The 18,227-nt window shown below is 48.8% G+C and overlaps 1 protein-coding gene across 4 annotated transcripts; it reads right to left on the reverse strand.

Annotated features, from left to right (window-relative positions):
• Nucleotides 1–530: 530 nt before the first annotated feature.
• On the reverse strand, nt 531–18,214 carry Map3k12 (mitogen-activated protein kinase kinase kinase 12). Of its 4 annotated transcripts, none has more exons than XM_051190024.1 (14): nt 11,215–11,342; nt 5,979–6,457; nt 5,339–5,522; nt 4,968–5,159; nt 4,579–4,737; nt 4,311–4,469; nt 3,647–3,755; nt 3,340–3,449; nt 3,122–3,238; nt 2,904–3,041; nt 2,155–2,779; nt 1,920–1,990; nt 1,574–1,839; nt 531–1,192 (listed from the first exon to the last, which is right to left on the reverse strand). In XM_051190024.1, exons 1-14 carry the CDS (start codon nt 11,325–11,327, stop codon nt 1,179–1,181), a joined length of 2,736 nt encoding a protein of 911 aa, XP_051045981.1. In that variant the 5' UTR covers nt 11,328–11,342; the 3' UTR covers nt 531–1,178. The 4 variants fall into 4 exon arrangements, with proteins under 4 accessions (XP_051045981.1, XP_051045980.1, XP_051045982.1 ...); XM_051190023.1 differs by lacking the exon at nt 11,215–11,342 and adding an exon at nt 18,150–18,214 and having other exon boundaries at nt 532–1,192; nt 1,566–1,839; XM_051190025.1 differs by lacking the exon at nt 11,215–11,342 and adding an exon at nt 16,701–16,850 and having other exon boundaries at nt 532–1,192; nt 1,566–1,839.
• Nucleotides 18,215–18,227: the final 13 nt, after the last annotated feature.

An 18,227-nucleotide genomic window follows, 5' to 3' on the forward strand; every position in this document is an offset into this window, starting at 1 on the left:
CTTCCCCTTGATCCTTCCCCTCCATGATTTTGGTTGGCCTTTAGGAAATTTATCCATGAAGAATGGCAATTACACATGCCCCAGTATAGAGCAACAGATGTGTTGTCTATGGAGCTCACCAGGAAAGATGTGTATGTATACATGTATGTATTTTATACACACACGTACATACCCACAAAATACACACATACACACACACACCATAGTTGATAGTAAGCTTGGGAGTAAGGCTGCCCCTTATTCTAACTTTTGTCCTCAAAACACCCATGAACTAAAAATTAAGGTTCTTTTGAAACCCACTTATGTTCTTGTCCTGAAATTGTTTAGAAAAGGTAGAAAGGAAAGGAAGTTGTCCAAATTCTTCAGAGAAATTCTTAAATCCATGTATTCCACTCCATTCATTCACCAAAAAAAAAAAAAAAAAAAACAAGAAAACAAACAAAAAAACCCTTGACAGCTGGGCCTGCATGGAGTGGTTATATTTCAGGGTTTTCACAGGGTTACAATATGACAGTCCCCACCCCTACCAGGCACCAGGATAACAGCACCCCAGTTCTCCAGCTCTTCAGCCTGAGCCATCACATGCTGTCAGTCGTCTAACTTGCCTCTGGGCCCTAAGCCAGGGCTTGGGCAGAGAAGTAGAGGGACAAAGAAATGGGTTACATTGCCACCTGAGAGACCTCAGAGGGGAGGACCAAACCTTAGTTTCCCTCCTCCCAAGTGCAAAATGTGTAAACAGTAAACGGAAAATAAAAGTGCAGTCAAGTGGATCCTCTCCTGCCCCCCAGTGTTCAGGGATAGACAGTGTAGAGACAAGCCTGGCTTTTCTATTGCCTAGTTGCTTGCTGAACATAGGAATGGGTTGAAGCAAGAAGGGACCAGTTTGCTTTCCTCATAGCTCTAGGGTGTTAATTGGAATCATTCATTTCCACAGCTGCCAGTGTCCCTAGAACTTATTCGGTAATTGGTCAAGGGGGGTCCTTCATTCTCAAGCCTGATTTAAGGCTAAGAAAGCCCCATCTATCTGTTGATTATGTGGCGCATATATATTATTTATATAAATATTTCTCTATGTACAAGGAGTAAAGAGTGTCTTTCATGGAGGAAGGGAGGCTGGGGGCCGCAAGGCATCAATGCTGTTGGAGTTGTCCAATTCAGTGCTGTCACAGTCTGAGTCCTCAGGATTGGGGCCCTGTGAGGAAGAGTAGTAGAAATGCAGTGAGGTGGGGGAGCCCAGCGTCTCAGCATTACAGCTTCCTTCAGGGCCCCTCAGTGGGGTGCTTTTAAATTAACACCACAGGGTTTTTATCTTAATGATTACAGATTGTTTAGGTCGTGACAGACTCCTTTCTTGGGATCACTTGGTGGTGGCAGTTTATAGCCGCCATAGAAGTTAGACATAGGTGGTTTACAAGGGTATTTGTTTTCATTGCTATGAAGAAATTTGAGTAGTTTGATGACTAAATACCAAATATCTTTTGCTAGCTTGTTTGACTGTCTTCCTTAAAAGTTTTCAAATGACTGGGTTTCTGTTCATAGTCAGTGTCTGGTTTTGCTCAACTCACCTGCTCACCTCTGAGTAGATCCTGGTGTTGAATGTGCAAGGAGCTGGTTTCAGGGTCAGGGACCACCTCTGAAGCAGGTGGGTCCAGTGGGATTTCCGATTCCTGGGAGCACATGTCATCAGACCGTTCATCTGGCCGTTCATCAGTGTTGGTACTGCCAACTTCTGGTGTACCGCTGGGAGAAGGCTCACTAGCTGTACCTTCCTCCACATCTGATGGGTTCTCTGAGCTGAAGGTAGATAGTGACTGACGCATGTTCGGTCCCTGAGGCCACCTAAACATTGAGGCAAGGTTACAGTTTGTGTGATCTTTTATAGTACCCAAAGCAAAAGATGCCATCAAACCAGCACTCACCTCTGACTTGGGGGCAACTCTACTTCACTGTCTACCTCTCCTTCTTCCTCTTCAGATGAGATGCCACGTTTCTATAGTAGAGATGGGTGTGCGTATGTGTGTGTGTAAGCCAGTCAAAAATGGCAAGAAGTCATTAAGAATTAGGGAAGGATATATATACATAGTTAGGTGGGGTTACAACACTTGGACTGCTAGGGGGACGGGGAAAAGGGGAAAAGGAGAGGAACCCCCTTACCTGACTTCGAGTCACTGCAGCCCTGTACAGCAGTGCAGCTGGGGTCAAGTGCTGGGACCCAGCCCGGCTTCCTCCCCGGCCTGCAGTCCCTTCCCTTCCAGTTCCCAGCAGCCCCACACCTTCACCAGGTCCTACTGGTGGAGGGGGTTCCCCTTTAGCCCCCCCAGGTGAGTCTGGGCTGGTGGAACCAGGAGCTGATCCCTCACTTGGAGGAGTATCGCCCTGGGGTGGAGTAGGTGAGCCAGGATCCCGAGCTCCCCCTGTGGCTCCTCGGCCTCGAGCTCCCAGTGCTGCTGACAGAAGATCTGGCGATGATGATGACATCTTTCGCAGTAGAAGGTCATGGTGGAGTCCACGGAGAGCAGGGGTGCAGGCATCCCAAGCTGAAGGGCCCACTCCTAGGCCACCTGGATTTCCAAGTCCTCCAGGTTCGTGGGGCGGCAAAGTTGCTCGAAGCCCAGGCAGGTCTCCACAGCTGCCCTTGGCACTGGCCTTTCGGTGACGGGTCTTGCCACGACGACTCCTTCCTGGTGAGGGGGGGCCCTTAGGACACCCAGGAAGCCCCACTCCACTTAGGGCTGCATCTAGTTTAGGTAGCAAAGACTCTGTCTTGAGAATATCTGGCCTGGTAGGAAAGGGAAAGTACAAGGTTGAGATTAACAATAATAAACTGTCCCCCAATAAAGATATATACTGCCTTGCCATCATCCCTCCTGCATGTGTGAGCCTCAGTCCTTTCTGAGTCCCACCTTTTGCTGTGGGGTGACAGTTTCTGTGGCACATTCCTTTTCTTGATAAGCTTCTCCATCGTGTTTCCATGTAGAAGGCCTCGGGAAGGGTGTGACTTCAGGAGACCTGGACACCTCCTTTCTAAAGCCTGCTCTCTCCTGAAAATCCAGACACCTTGTTCTTACAAGTTGGTCAGCTTCATGAAAACCAGTGATGAGTATGTTAGGGGGCCAATTACCTAAGCAATTCCCTCTCTTTGAGTTCTAGCTGCAACATGAGGGCGTTCAGTTCCATGTACAGGTTGTTGGCTCTCTCCAGCTTCCGTTCATAGTGCTCCCTGATGTCCAGGGCATGCCTAAAAGGACAGATGATTTTTGCATCAAGACTGGGGTCACCTGCTACCGCAATGGACCCAGCTCCTACCACTTAAAGATTCTCCTAAGTAGTTCACATTACCTGAGCTCCTCCCTTCTTCGCATCACCAGCTCCTCTTCTAGGCGGTGCAGACATGTTCCTTCCGACTTAATCTTTTCAAAGTGTAGTTTTACTTCTTCCCGCCACTCTGCCTAGGGATGGAGAGACATGGGGTGAGCGGGTGAGAACTATGTCTCTTAGAAGGTTGCCTGCACCACCACTGCTGGAGTAGGAGGGGATGGGACACATCTCTAAGAGGACTCATCCATTCAATCACATTTTCTGGCCTCAGAGGCTCTGCCATGGCTGTAAGAGTCAGGGATCCACTGTTTTTCCACCCACAGCACACCTGGGACTTGAAGTAAGTCTCCTGGGGTGTGGAGAGCACATCCGCTGAGGCGATGTCCAGGTGCAGCAAGATCTGTCGGAATGATGGGCGGTTTCTTGGTTTGCTGTTCCTATAAGGAAAGGAATTGGTGAAATTTCACGGGGAGGGAGGAATTAGAAAGGAACTAGAGCTCTTTTGAGTGAGTCATGACGCTACCTGTTAACATCAATATACTACATAAAGAAACCTATTTGACATATTTTCTGTATGCCTAAAGAAACCCTTTTGATAGCAGGGTGTGGTGGCATACTCTTTAATCCCAGTCTATACAGCAAATTCCAGACCTGCCAGGTATACTCCTCCAAAAACAAGTTTGAAGTGATTCCCATCAAAGGAAACACTTTGGGAGTGGCAGTGACACTTCAGTTTTCCTCACTATCTTAAAGTTAACTTGATGCTGAGCCTGTCTTGCTAAATGATGCCTTCCTTCTTCACAGCAACCTGTTCTCAGTTGTAGTACCCTGGTACACATCCTGAGTCCTGGACCTTGGAGAGAGATTAGATAGGGAGGTTTGGCTTGGTTTTGCAATGGATCCTAAGCCTAGATGTGGTTTCTAGGTGCTGGCTTTCCCTCTCTAGCACTTCAACTCTTGTCAGTCCAGTCTGCCAGCCAGGACATCCTTACCAGCACTGGCGAAGCAGAATTTTAAAGCCATCTGGGCAGCTGGAGGGCACAGGCAGGTGGAGACTGTTGCTTCCTACACCCCAGATGATGGCGGAGGAGTCTACATCTTTGTAGGGAATCTCGCCAGTCAGTAGTTCCCATAGCACCACCCCAAAGGACCTAAGGACAAGAGAGGACATCATTTGGGAGAATTTCCTCCATGGGTCCTAGTTACTGCAGACCTGTAAGGCCCCCATATAAGTTCTAGAAGTACCACCCTAGTGCTTACCAGATGTCAACCTTTTCAGATACAGGCTCATTGCGTATCACCTCAGGGGCCATCCAGGCCACTGTCCCTGCAAAGGACATCTTGGTGCTCTTGTCACTCAGCTCCTTGGAAGTGCCAAAATCTGAGATCTTCACCACGTCATCATATGTGATTAGCATGCTGGTAAAGAGTATAGTCAGCCAGGATCCATATCCCTCCATACCCCCATTTAACTGATGTCATTGTCTTCATGATATTGTTTGTGACACTTAAAGTTGAGAGGCTCACCACAGTCCCCAAAGGACAGAAGTTTCTTGATGGACTTTAGGGCAGAACCTAAAATCCAGGGTTATGGTCACTCTGCCATGGGTAGGTCACTTACATGCACACCAACGTGCTTGCTTACTCACTTGGGGGATTTAAGGTCTCTGTGGATGATCTTGTGCAGGTGCAGGTAATTCATGCCACCAGCGATGCCCATAGACCAGTCAACCAGCAAAGAAGGTGTAACTGGGCGGCCAGCCCTGAGCACCTCATATAGCTGGCCTTGGGCGCAGAATTCCATAAGGATGCAGTAGCAGGGAGCCTGTGTGCAAACACCCCTGGGGGCCAGATGGGTAAAGTTCTTGATTAGTTCAATATCTGTCTTACGTAGCTGGGACCTACGTTCCCACCCAGACCATTTGGGGTCTCTTTTGAGAAAGAATGGGAGATGTATTCCCAGGTGAGTGGAGTTCTGGGGCTTAGCATAAGAGTTCCCAGTCCCTGCCCTGGACCTCACTTGAAAGTGATGATGTTGGGGTGCTTCAGCTTTCGCAGATGCTTGATGTCGGTCTCCTTGAGGTCTCGAACCTTCTTCACAGCCACTTCCTCCCCATGGAAGCGTCCCAGGAAAACAGCACCCTGAGCCCCTGAGCCTACCCACTGCAGGTCCAGGATTTCCTCAAAGGGGACTTCCCAAAGGTCTGTGGGTAGGAGGCATAGTGCCACAGGCTCAGAAAGATCAGCACTGAAAGTCCTGTGAGACGCTCAAGGGTTGGGTGAAGATGTCAGTGATGAGACAATGTAGGACAAAAAGACTAGTGAAGGAAATAATTGGGGTGGCTTTGTAGGAAGCTGGGTAGACCTGGGGGTGTGGCTAATTTGTAGAGCACTTGGCAGGCATGTATAAAACCTAAATTCCTGAGTTCAGTTTCTCAGCACAGTGGGAGAAAGAAACTAATGAAGACCTGATAATTCAGCTGTGCAGTAAAACACTAATCTAGCATGTATGTAGGTAGTGTTTGTTTAATCCCAGCACTAGAAAAGAAGTAAAGGGAAAGAAACCTGAATAGGTGAGTAGTGGAGAAAGAAAGGGTGGTCGGTGAGTTTGGTGGGACTGTTGAAGGGAATAAGAGGGTGATTACGGGGATCTGGCCTACCTTCCTGCTGCTGCTTGTGCTCTGTGGAGTAGGCTTTGCCAATCATTGTCCAGACAGGGCGCAGGCAGCCAAAGAGACCTTCAAGGAAGCCACTGCCACTCTGGCACTGCAGTCGCACCTCATCAGCTCGAACTCTGGATGCTCGACTCTCAGGTGACCCAGTGGCTCCCCCTGGCCCACCTGTATCCTGCTCATGTAGCTGCAGGACACTATTGGCAAAAGGCTCTGGGGGAGGCTCTCCACCTGGGGAGGGGCTGGGCCCTCCCCCACCCTGTCCACCCAGAGGCACAACATCTCGAAGTACACATTGGGTAGGTGTCAGATCCTTCTCAGGGGTGCAGTCTGAAGTGTCTGGATCCAGCTTGCGCATAGAAGCCTCACTTAGAGTAGATACAAAACCCCCAAAGGAAGGGGAGGGTGTTCGGGTCTCATGGAGGCAAGCCATGGCCTCTGGAGCCAGGTGTGCTGAGCAGCGGGCCCTGTGAGGAATTAAGGAGGGAGGGGCCATCAGCCACAGTCACTGCAAAGAGCTTACAGTACCTAGTTAGACTGGCTTGAGTGTCATTATCAATACCATATGGGAAACCTAATTCAGTTGAGCTTCCACTCGGTGTGTACAAGAGATGCAAGCAATACTCTGGTATGCAGTAATATACTTGAGTATTATTATCAAGAAAGAGAAGTAACAAACCGGTGCTGGTTAAAGAAAATTAAAGAAATGACTCAGTGGGTAAAAAGTATTTGCTGTGCAAGCCTAGAGACCTGAATTCTGAATTTCTCAGTGGAAGGAAGACAATTAACTCCCAAATGTTGACCTGGCTTCCACCTGTGCACTATGAGACACTCAAGCCCACAAGTGTTGGTGGGGTTTTTGTTTTGTTTTTGTATCAGACTCTAGTACAAAGGCTAGAGTAATAGAATATAAGATACTGAACCCAGCTCACTGCTGCAGAAGAAAAGTTGGGAGTGGAAACAAGGTTTCAGCATACAACATTTAACTAATATACTTGAGTTCCTGGGTTTCACGCCCAACATGGCAAAATCAAAAACAAAAAAAGTAAGGGTTGGAGAGATGGCTCAGCAGTTAAGAGCACTTGCTGCTCTTCCAGAGGACCTGGCTTTGGTTCTTAGAACCTACTTCATGGCTCACAACCTAAATTCTAAAATTCCAGTTCTAGAAGATCCAAAACCCTCTTCTGGCCTTCTCAGTCCTTCACTGCACATACATAGTACACTCACATATATGCAGGTAAAAACCAATACACAACAAACTTTTGAAAACATTAATACTAGCACTTGGGAGGCACGGCCTGGTGGATCTGAATCATGTGATCTGTGAGACCTTGTCTAAACAACAACAAAGAAAGCAGCAGGAATAGTTCTTCTTTGCTATAGTATTGTCATTAACCCCTGGAGCACCCATTCTTGTCAGATGAGGTTCAGTTATAGATGTCATATGAGTGACTTTTTTTTCTTTCATTTACAATGTCTCAGGATGTAGGTCTGGCTGTTCTGGAACTCTTATGTAGACCAACCTTGCCTTGCCTTACAGAGATCTGCCCACCTCTATCTCCCTAGTGCTAAGGCACACATCACTAAATCCAGCCTGAGTTTCAGACACTTTTTACCTAGACCTCAAGCTCAGGCACACAGTGACAACACACCTAAACCTCCATCATGTTGAGTCATACGTGGTACTAGTAGGATTTTATACTCAGACACTCAGATATGCCTGGGCCTCCCCAGTCAACAGCCACTGAAACCCTCCCAGGAACCCTCAATTTAGGATTTTATATCTGAGCCCTTTTCTCTGTGCTTACCAGTAATATCTCAGTTCTCTATGGGATGTGCTTGTGTCCAGAGCCATAACCACAGTTGTACTACCCCACATGTACAGCTGGAACCATGTGGGGTTATCTTTGGGGCTGGTGTGAGGCTATGGCCTTGAGCTTCATTCTCCCCGAGCCCTCCCTTCATCAGCTGCTCTCTTTTGCTTGCCACCCTATTCCCCAGCTCCTCAAACCAAGATAGGCGATAGAAATATGTTCCAGTTCATAGCTGTCTGCTATTTAAATAGTACCATTAAAATGACATGTCTAGACCAGATAATGGCACACATTTCTAATCACAGCACTCAGGAGGCATAGTCAGGCAGATCTCTGAGTTTGAGGCCAACCTGGTCTACAGAGTAAGTTCCAGGACAGCCAGGAATACACAGAGAAGCCTTGTCTGGAAAATAATAATAAATGGATTGAGGATGTGGCTTAATTTGGTAGAGTGCTTGCCTAAAATGCAAGTATAAAATGACTGTATAAACCTGGGCATGGTACACAGGCCTGTAACTCTAGCACTTGGTAGGCGGAGGCAAGAGATCATCCTTGGCTAAGTAGTGAATCTGAGGCGAGCACCAAGCTACTTAACATCCAGTCTGTCTCCAAAAATCGTAACAACCACAAATTCAGCTGGGTCTAGTGGTGTATATACCCTATATCCCAGCACTTGAGAGGCAGAGTATCCTGAACTTGAAGCCAGCCTACCTCAGAGAAAGAGAAACTAAGAATGCCATACAAACAGGCACAGGTCCTGGGTATAGTCCCTAACTGGTACTATGGAAATAGCAACAAACTCTAAATTTTGTTTCAGGCAAATTATAGCTTAGCCTCAACTTCTCAGTTATACAAAGAGCAGAACTAGCTAGCATTCAGGCATAGCAAACTCCCAACTTTGCATACTTACTTTAGAACTTGACACCAAGAGTCATACTGTTGTTCCAGCCCCACATTTTCTTGGGTTACAAAAGATGAAAAATGGGGTTTCCGGATTGAGATTGGGCCCCTCATGGCTCCTGAGACAAGTCCTTCTTCAGTCCCTGAAGTCATCTGGGAATGAACTACAGTGTGTAGGGGATGCTGTGGAGAGCTATCTATGCTAAGAGTTGATGTAGAAATAAAGAACATTTGGAAAATTGACAATCTCAGCTGCCAAACACCATTTGGAGTCTTTCTTGAAGACTCGAGGGGTAGGTCTGGGATCTGCATAGGTAACAAGTACCTCTGTTTATCCTGTGACTAGCCACTTGAAAATCCTACCTACTGGGCTGGGGTCAGTGGTTAAGAGTTTCTAGTTGGGCCAGGCAGTGCCTTTAACCCCAGCACTTGGGAGGCAGGGGCATATGTGGGTCTCTGAGTTTGAGGCCAGCCTGGTCTACAAAGAGAGTTCCAGGACAGCCAAGACTGTTATACAGAGAAACCCTGTCTTGAAAAACAAAAAAGTTGCACCCACATGGTGGCTCACAATCATCTGTAACCCCAGTTACAGGGGATCTAACAGGAACGAACCCACATGGTGCACACATATGAATGCAGGTAAAACATTCATACATACAGTTTAATAAATCTAAAAAAAATTATAGGTTAACTATCACATATTGTCATTTTGTTTTTTCTAATCCTATTACTGTTTTATTTGAAGCCTCATTAGCTGTCACAACCTGGCCTAGGACAAATGACTTAAGTTCTTTCCTAATTTTCCATCCAGCTTCTGAAAGATGCAGAGCATAAAACTTATCATGTGTCTGTGCTTCAGATCTCTTAGCGGCTCCTTTACATTGACAACTAGCCCTGGGTGCCAAGCTATATCAAGATTCTGAATTAGGGTGTCCAAAGACAAAGTGAACTTTTCCAAAAGTTACTATGTATGTCAGCCTTTAGTATAAAATGTACTGCTGCAATTAACCCTCAGCACAGGAGTGATGGGGAATGTAGCACAGCTGGTACAGTGCTTGTACAGCAAGGAAGAAACCCTGAGTTTAGTCTCCAACAGCACATAGACTGGGAATAAAGGCACATACCAGTTCCCTAGCATGCAATGAGAGGATCACAAGTTCAAGGTCATCTCTGGCTTCAAACTTACAGGTCAGCCTGAGCTACAGAGTGAAACTTTGTTTTAAACAAACAGCTGGGCATGGTGGCATACTTCTTTAAAGCCAGCACTCCAGAGGAAGAGGCAGGCCTGGTCTACAAAGTGATTTCCAGGACAGCCAGGGCTGTTACACAGAGAAAAAACAAAAGAGCAAAAAAAAAAAAAAAAAAAAAAAAAAACCACATAAATTATAGGGATGTGGTGATTACTAGCTAAGACCTGCACAATATTGGACATGTCAACATGCAGTCCTGGGGTAAGGGCTCATAGCACCACACCACTCTTTTCTCTCCCTCTGGTAAGGTGACCACCCTATTGTAAATTAACCAGAATTTAGGCTCCTATTAGTAAAACTAATTAAACTCTGCGTCACAAGAAAAAAAAAAAAAAAAAAAAAAAAAAAAGGAAAAAAGTGATAACAGAAGGAAGAAGGAGTATTGCTTAGGAAAGGGGTAAGTAGGATGTGGAGGAAAATGGGACCAGGATCATGGGTGATCAAGTACATTATATACAAATATTAAATGTCATAATGGAACCATTATTATGATAATATATGCTAAGAGGCTGGAGAGATGGCTAGGGTTAGAGTGCTTGCAGTTCTTGCAGATGATTGGAGTTCTGTCCCCAACATCCACATGGTGGCTCAGAACACCCTGTAACTCCAGTTCCTGAGGATCCAAGGCACTGCACACACGAAGTGCCATAAGCTCATGCAGGCTCTCTCACACACACACATAAAAGATACGAAATTAAGAAACTAAAAAGTATACAAATACAGTTGCCATTATTAGCCCTTCTAAAGCACAAAGAAGTATTAACCTGTTGCTGTTGAGACAAGGCCATCAAGGTTAACCCCAGGTGCGCTGTTTATACCTCCTTGTCTTCCAAGTCTCACTTCCACCTGTAAGTCCTGCATGCAGTCCAGCCCTGTCTGGTTAATGCAAGGCCCTGAGCTTCCAGCTTCGTGGCTCAGAGCCACCTTAATTGGAAACGCTGCTCTACCCACCCTGGACCGCACATGCCCCGTGTTGTCTCTCAGTTCCCTGAATCCTCAGAACAGCCTAGCAAATAAGGCATTATTGATACTCTTATGGTCTAGAGAAAACCCAGGTCAGGAAATCAGCAACCATAACCTCTCAACTGCTAATATATTCCACGAAATTTGCGGCTTCGAGAGCGAGGGTGTGTACGATAACATAAATTACAAACACACCAGCCTGCCGACACTCAGGAGAATTTCCTGCAAAAGACCCCAAGGTTTCCGCCTCCCTCACCGCGGTCCCAAGGCTGGGGCTCTCGCATGCTCTCGGCCCACCTGCTGGACCGCCGGGCCACCAGTGACTGCACCACCGCAAACGGAGTGGAAGGGGTTACCGCCACAGCTCCCCCTCCCCTGCCGACCTCCTTCCCGACAGTCACGTGGCGCATGACTGGGGGCGCGGCGTTGGGAGGGGTCCAGGAGGGGAGAAGAGAGCACAGCCTGCAGGGGGAAGGGCTGGATGCTGCGGCGTAACCATGACGACTGGGCCCGTGAAGTCACCGGGACAAGATTAGCCTAGGGTCACGTGAACGCGAAGTAGGGGCGGGGCCCCTCCGGAGCCCGCCCCTGACCTGGGCAGGCTCAAGAGTGGAGGAAATGTTGGCAGTTTGCAGGCAGGTGCGGGCCCCTCAGTCGGCACCACGTGCGTCCCCTGAAGCCCATCGTCCTTCGACCCCCGCATGCGCAGATACTTGGACCGGGCATCTGGTGGAGGGAAAGTGAATGGCAAGGCGAGGACTCGTAGGGTTGCTTGGGGGTTCAGTACCACACAGAAGTTAAGAAATGGAGACGGGGAAACAAGAAAGAGTCAAAGGAACTGGGTGCGAGACTGGCGGACAGTGTTAAACCTGGAGGACAGACTGAAAAGCTGGTTTTGAAAAACAGAGAACCCTGAGAAGATGGAGACGAAAAGGGGCTGAAAAACACAGACAACCTTTTCCTTTCCTAGTTGGTTTGCTATTTAGAAGCTGAGTTTTAGGTATCAAACCACACACCATCAGGTTTTAAAAATGGTTTTGGCATCATCATCTGGGCTATGGTCATACAGAGGATGTCATCCTCAGATCCGTTTGCAGTTCTGCCTCCGTTAGGTCACACAGGCAGCCCCAGAGGGCCCTGTGGTATCTAGGGCTAGTAGCTAGGGAGAGCCGAGAAACCATTCCACCTGCACGCCTTTTAGGGCAGTGGGAATAGCTGAAGGAGCAGCAGATAAGATCCATGCTTGGGTCCCTATCACCCCTCAGGCTAATGACAGACAGCTCTTCTAGACTGACCCGAAAGAAGATAGGGAGAGTTGAAGGACCCCAGGGAGCCATGGTAAACTGGAGATTGCCTTCCCCAGCAAATGTCCTTTATTCCTGACCCACCAGCTGTGTCTCACTGCTCCCTCAGCTGGGTCTTGGCGCCAGGGCTTTGTGGGTGGCAGACTAGAAGCCCCAGGCCCAGACATTTAGTCACCCCAGGAGGAGGGGACCAGTCTCCCTGGCCATCAATTATGCAGCACCTGGGGGGACACAGAGGAGGGATTTCTGTCAGTCACTCTAATTTACAGGCCCAAATGTGGACTGTGCATGTGTGTACGACTGAGGGGACACAATGATCCTGGACTTTATCTACCCTGCGAGAGGCTCTGGAGACAACCAGTTCATTGGGGGGAGGGGGACTTCACCTACTCAAGTGACGTGACAAGTGAACTTTACTGAGTTCTCTAGCTCCCTCCTGCTCTAACAACGGAACCCAATGGCTTGTCTGGTGGCCAGTCCTGGAGGCTGTTTGCTCAGAGGTGTGGCCATCTGTCTATGCCTTGAATTCTCACACTCAACTCTCTTCCTGCTTGGACTGCATTTTCCTCTCAAGCTGAGAGGTTCCACCTTCGAAGAGAGGAGGAGAAAGTGACCATGACTTGGGTATCCTGATTGTCTACCTTGAAAGCTTTGAGACCCTTGAAGGAAGGCTGTTTCTGACTAGCTCAGGTGTGCCTCTGGCCTGCCTACACTGTACTTATCCTTTTGACAGGACCCACACAGCCCTTACCCCAGAGTTCCTTCAAGATGGAAAGGACTGTAACGTTTACGGTTTTTCCACCTCTCCCATCAAAGGACTCCTACTCTCTTAGGGTCTTTGAAAAGGAGTAAGGGGCTGGGGAGTCAGTGCTGCATAGGGGTCAAAGAGCCAGTTGTGGGTTTAGAGAGATGAGCCATGGTAGCAGCCGAGGGCTGGGCCCTTGAAATTCGAGTCTCAGACTTCTACCTGGCCTTAAGTGCTGAGGAGGGTAGGAAAAGAAGGCAGGGGTACAGTGAGCCATATGCCTGCTGTCTTCCTGCCTAACCTAGACACCAGAGAGAGGCCAGCTCTCCTCCCCAACCAGAAAAAAGCAAAAAAGAAACTTGGTCTGGGACTTTGTGACACCCAGGACGAGCGATAATCTCAGGGTTCAGTGGTCACACGACGGTGGGCATACTGCAGGCCCCAGGTCTGCTTGTGGTCTTGTCTCTGCAAACTTCAGGGAAGGCTGGACCCTGCACCCCGTCCTCATCCCCTAGCTGGCTCCCTCGGGGGTCTGCTTACTCAAGTAGTGATATCACTGAAACTCTCTTCTGCTCAGCCTTGCTCAGAAAGACTATAGAAGCAGAGAGCAGGAGCAGCATGGCCTGGGCCACAGGTTCTCCCCCACAGTGAGCCAGGCCTGAAAGTAGCTGGGTATAGTCAATATACAGTGCCAGTGCTGAACTTGTGGGTTAAATATCTGAAATGAGTTACCTGAGTTGAAACCTGCCTGCAAACTCAGAGGCCAACCTCAGCTACACAGTGAGACCCTGTCTTAGAAAAGGTGACTACTGAAATTATGGATATGTAAATTTTTTCTTCTTTAAGTAAGACAAGATCTCATATAGCCAACCTGTACCTGGACTCCTGTGTCTCCCAAGTGCTGGGATTACAGCACACATAGTTTATCAATTCTCTTCCTTGGCTTATCTATATTATTTCAATAATAATTTTGAGTTTCCTTTAATACAAAATGTGATGTTTTTATTTTTACATGATTTTTTTTTTAATCACAAAAAAGAAATGGAACTTGTGTAATACCCATCCATTCCTGTCCTTGGGCTAGGCATGGGGGAGCCACAGATCTCAGGACCAAAAGAGGTCCTGTTGGGATGCCATTTCTGGTTTTGATAGGCTGGGTGCCCTGCAGTACAAGATTTGTTAACAAAGCTGTTTCTGCATCTAAGGGGCAGTGCCACCTATGTCAGTTTACAAGCTGTGTGGCTAAGAGCACAGGCCTGGCTCCAGTCACATGATGACTCCTTCTTTTGTTTGAGAGACACAGGCTCTTACTATGTGGCCCTGACTAGCCTGGAACTCGATGTGTACACCAGGCTGTCTGCCTGTGCATCCTAGGATTAAAGGTGTTTGCTTTCTTGCTATACTAGACCTCAAACTCTTGATCTTCTTTGCATTACTGGTTATGTAGCTCACTGATTACTGAAATGAGCCACAAAGACTGGCTAACTGGTCTTAAATAACAAACTCATTTCAGTCTCTTTATATTTAAAGCTGAGATGATAACAGTATAACTTAATGATGTCATACAAATTACCGAGGTAAGTTCTTGGCCCAGTACCTGGCACATGGGATGCTCTCTATAAACAGCAGTCAGGATGTTTCACACAAACTACAAAGAATTTTTTCTTATGTCACCCAGACTGGCCTTGAACTTGCTATGTAGTTAGATAAGACCATGAACTCTTGGAGGGAAATGAATCACCACACTAAGGTTTTGCCTGGTGCTGGAGATCACCAGGGCTTTGCTCATGGTTTCTTCCAGGCTTGTTAGGCACTCTACCAAGTCAGCCACACACATCCCCATACAAAGTTGCTTTTTCCAGTCACCACACTCAATTGCTGCTTCCTTAACCTGCTCAAAACAAGAGGTTATACCAAAGATACAGGAAGAAACGAGGTGGAGAAACAAGAGTTGGTTAAAAACACACACACACACACACACACACACACACACATGCACGCGCACAAACACACACAACACACACACAACACACACACTCTCACACACACACACACACAAAGGAAAATGCAGCCCAGGTTTCCTGACAGAGACCTCAAGGGCAAAGGCAAGAGGTTAAAGTTCAAACCCTGACTGGGCAACTTGGTGGCACTGTGTCTCAAAATAAAATTTGTAAAAAAAGAAGTTGATGATGTAGTTTGGCGGTAGAGAGCTGCCCAGAATGTGTGAGGCCCTGGGATCAATTCCTAATACCATGAATAAACAAATAAAGCTGAAGGGCAGGGGCTCTGTCCTGGAGCTCCTGCACGACAGTGTTGACACTCTCCCAATGCACACATGACCAGGCTTTCTGGGGGCACGTGGATAAACTCTCCTGAAGCCACCATGTCCTCTGCTTGCATCCTTTCAACAGATTACTTGCACCCATGCAAGGACTCCCAGAAAAGCTGCCCCCCCATTTTCTTATTCCTTAGACATGGACAACAAAGAGGCAGAAATGGGTGCTAGAATTTAGGGGCCTTAATCACCTTACCTCCACTGCTCCCCCAGATCCTCAGAGCTTTGACTGCCCGTTAGAGGGGTTTTGCTACTTCAAGCAGCCACACCTTCAACCCCTTTCCACCAATATGAAGGACTTCATGCGTGATGGGCCTTGTGGTCTTCCTGGAAGCCAACAGTTGGCTAGGGCTAGCTTGGGGCCCAGATACCTTCCCCTCCTTAAATGTCGCACAAAAGGGGGGAAGAGCTCTTGAACTTGGAAACTTCAATCTCTGGATCCAAGGCCCAGGCAGCATTTGGTTCTTTCCTTCCCACATCCTTGCTGCTGTTTAAGCTTGGGATGACTCTGGCTGGAAACCAGAGTTCCCAGAAATCATGGAGGCACCCCAGAGAATTGGAAGAGGCACCCACTGTGGCTCCAGAGGTCTCAAGTGCATGCTCTCCTGGTTGAAAGTCAAAGAGGCAACAAATGGAGAGCTACAAGGCTCCTCCCTCCATCCCTTCTACTGCTTATAAAGCCCACCCTCAGCCAAAGCCTTGGCTATCAAGGTTGTAAGCCAAGGAGTTTGGTGAGTGTGTGAGAAAAGGGAGGGGTTTTCTGAAGCACCTGACCTGGGAAATAGGTTGGGGAAGCCAGAGAGCAGGCTGGAGAGAGAGAGAAAGCCACATACAAATGGGGGGAAGGGTGCAACAGCTGGATGGTAGGGAAAGCCACAGCTGGAGATTAGAGGCATTACAGATGGAAGAGGAGAGGAATCCCGCTAGGGCAAGCAGGAATGGATGCAACCTAATTTTCAGGTGGAGCATGATAGCTGTGGGGTGGGGGGTCTGGGAGACCGTGGGAACATTAGGCCTTGCCTTGCCTTTCCTTCTCTGGAGAGGGCCACAACTCCCCCTTCTTCTCTGGGTCTTGAGGGTGAGGAAAAAGAGGACGTGCTCTTGCCCGCTGTCCTTTAAGTCTTCCCCTGGCCACCTTCATCCCCACATAATCCACTACAGCTCTGGAGGCTCTTGATCTCCAAACCCGGCCGCCGCATCCCTCAGCTTCGCCCAGTTCCTTCCAATCTCCAGGCGTCGGGTCCAGGTCCCCAGTTCCTCCATCCCACGGCCTCAGCATCCGCGAGTCACCTCCTCCCCCACCATGCCACAATTGTACCCCGATTCACCCTCCATACCAGAATCCCAAGACCCGAACCCATTTCTGCCCCCCACCCCCACAACTCGCCCAGGCTCTCACCTCGGGGGCTCCGCGGCCGCAGCACAAAAGGCGGCGCTGCAGCAGCTCGGCTCCGGATGCTGCTCCCGCCTCCTCCTCCTCTTTCCCTCCTCCCCCCGTTGCCCTCCACCGGACCCGGGGCGCTGTCACCGGCGAAGCTTGTGCGGAGCTCAGGTGTACGGATGTCAGCCCCAGTTTTTGGCCCCCACCCCTCTACTCTAAGCCCCGTCCCCACTCGACTTGAACTCCCGCTCCTTCCCAGGCCCCCGCCCCTGGCCCCCCGGGACGGACACGCCCTGAACGGGGGATGCTGCGCTGGAGCCGCCGGCCTCTTAAAGGAGCCCACGGCTGCCATCCGGCGCACTCCAGGCTCGTTCCTGGCTCGCCGAGGCTCTGTGCCTCCTTCGGTGTCCTACGGGAGTTCCACTTTGGGCCTCATGCAGATTCTGTAAGAATCCCTTGTGACCTGACTTATAGACTCTTTCCTATACCCTGAGAGAGCAGCTCCTCAGCACACACAACGCTCTGGCGTTGATCCCTTCTCATACCAATATCGCCAGCAGGTCTGCCCTTGTCACTGCTCCAGTTTCGCCCAACTGGAATCCACCCAGTCGTACGTCCTATCCTTCCTCATTATCATTCCAAGATTCCTCTACCACCAGCCCCATTCCCTTCTTAGCAAGACATCTCTTCCTAGACCCATTCTTAAAACACTCTTTGAATCACGTTTTTCATGGTATCTAGCTATTTCTTCCTCTGTCCAAGGTCACAAGATTTCCCCTACATCCTGCATTCTGGTGGTATCAAGACTTTGGGGATCCAAAAGTACTTGTTTAGCTCTGCGCGTAATTTACTTCGTTAATTACTCTCGTGTTCTTTCATCTGAGACTATAGAACATAGCGGAAGGTACATCAATTGATTCTCGGGTCCTAGATACCCGGACAGTTAAAGGGTCACTAGGGCCTATTTAAAGAGTCGCAAACCCTGACAGGCTGCGAGCAGTTAATGAAGAGAGGCGAAGGACAAGCCACAATATAAAAAAAAAAAAAAAAAAAAAGCAGCAGGTTTTTTGACACGGAGGCCCGAGGCGTCTGGGACTCACACTAGTTAGTGCCTGGGGAAATAGCGTCTGAAAAAAACTTAAAACTGCCCCAGAGCTCTGGGAGGTGGGGGGGCGGCAAGGAATGGCCCACCCTCTGGGGTAGCAAAAGAAACACGCCAGCAGCCTCCACCGCCAATCACAACCCTTCCTCAAGAAGTGTGAATCTTTCCCCGTCCCCGCCCTCTGGGCCCCGTGAGCCAATCGAAAAGCGCCTTGGGAAGTCGCTGTCAGCATAGCCAATGAAGCCGCGAAGCCTGCAGCAGCGACCGGATGGCGCGCGGGCACCTGGGTTCTGTAGTTCTCTGAGGGTTGCAGCCCTTACCGCCCCGCCCCCAGCCGCCTCCGCCCCGCTAGTACGCATGCTCACAGTCTCGGCCTGGGAGGAGGCAGTGCGCAAGGAAGAAGGCGGGACGACATTAGAAAACAAAAATCACTGGTAGGTTGA

The sequence above is a fragment of the Phodopus roborovskii genome, unplaced genomic scaffold (assembly GCF_943737965.1).
Source record: "Phodopus roborovskii unplaced genomic scaffold, PHOROB, whole genome shotgun sequence".
Classification (NCBI taxonomy): Eukaryota; Metazoa; Chordata; class Mammalia; order Rodentia; family Cricetidae; genus Phodopus; species Phodopus roborovskii.

Bases quoted from the DNA above. Each gene is read 5' to 3' on its own strand.
- Map3k12 (XM_051190022.1), bottom strand. From the start codon at position 11,327: ATGCGCCACGTGACTGTCGGGAAGGAGGTCGGCAGGGGAGGGGGAGCT. The intron at 5,523-5,978 runs GTAGGCCAGATC...TCCTACCCACAG, and splicing joins GCACAAGCAGCAGCAGGAAG to ACCTTTGGGAAGTCCCCTTT. The intron at 4,738-4,967 runs GTGAGTAAGCAA...ACTCTTTACCAG, and splicing joins AGAGACCTTAAATCCCCCAA to CATGCTAATCACATATGATG.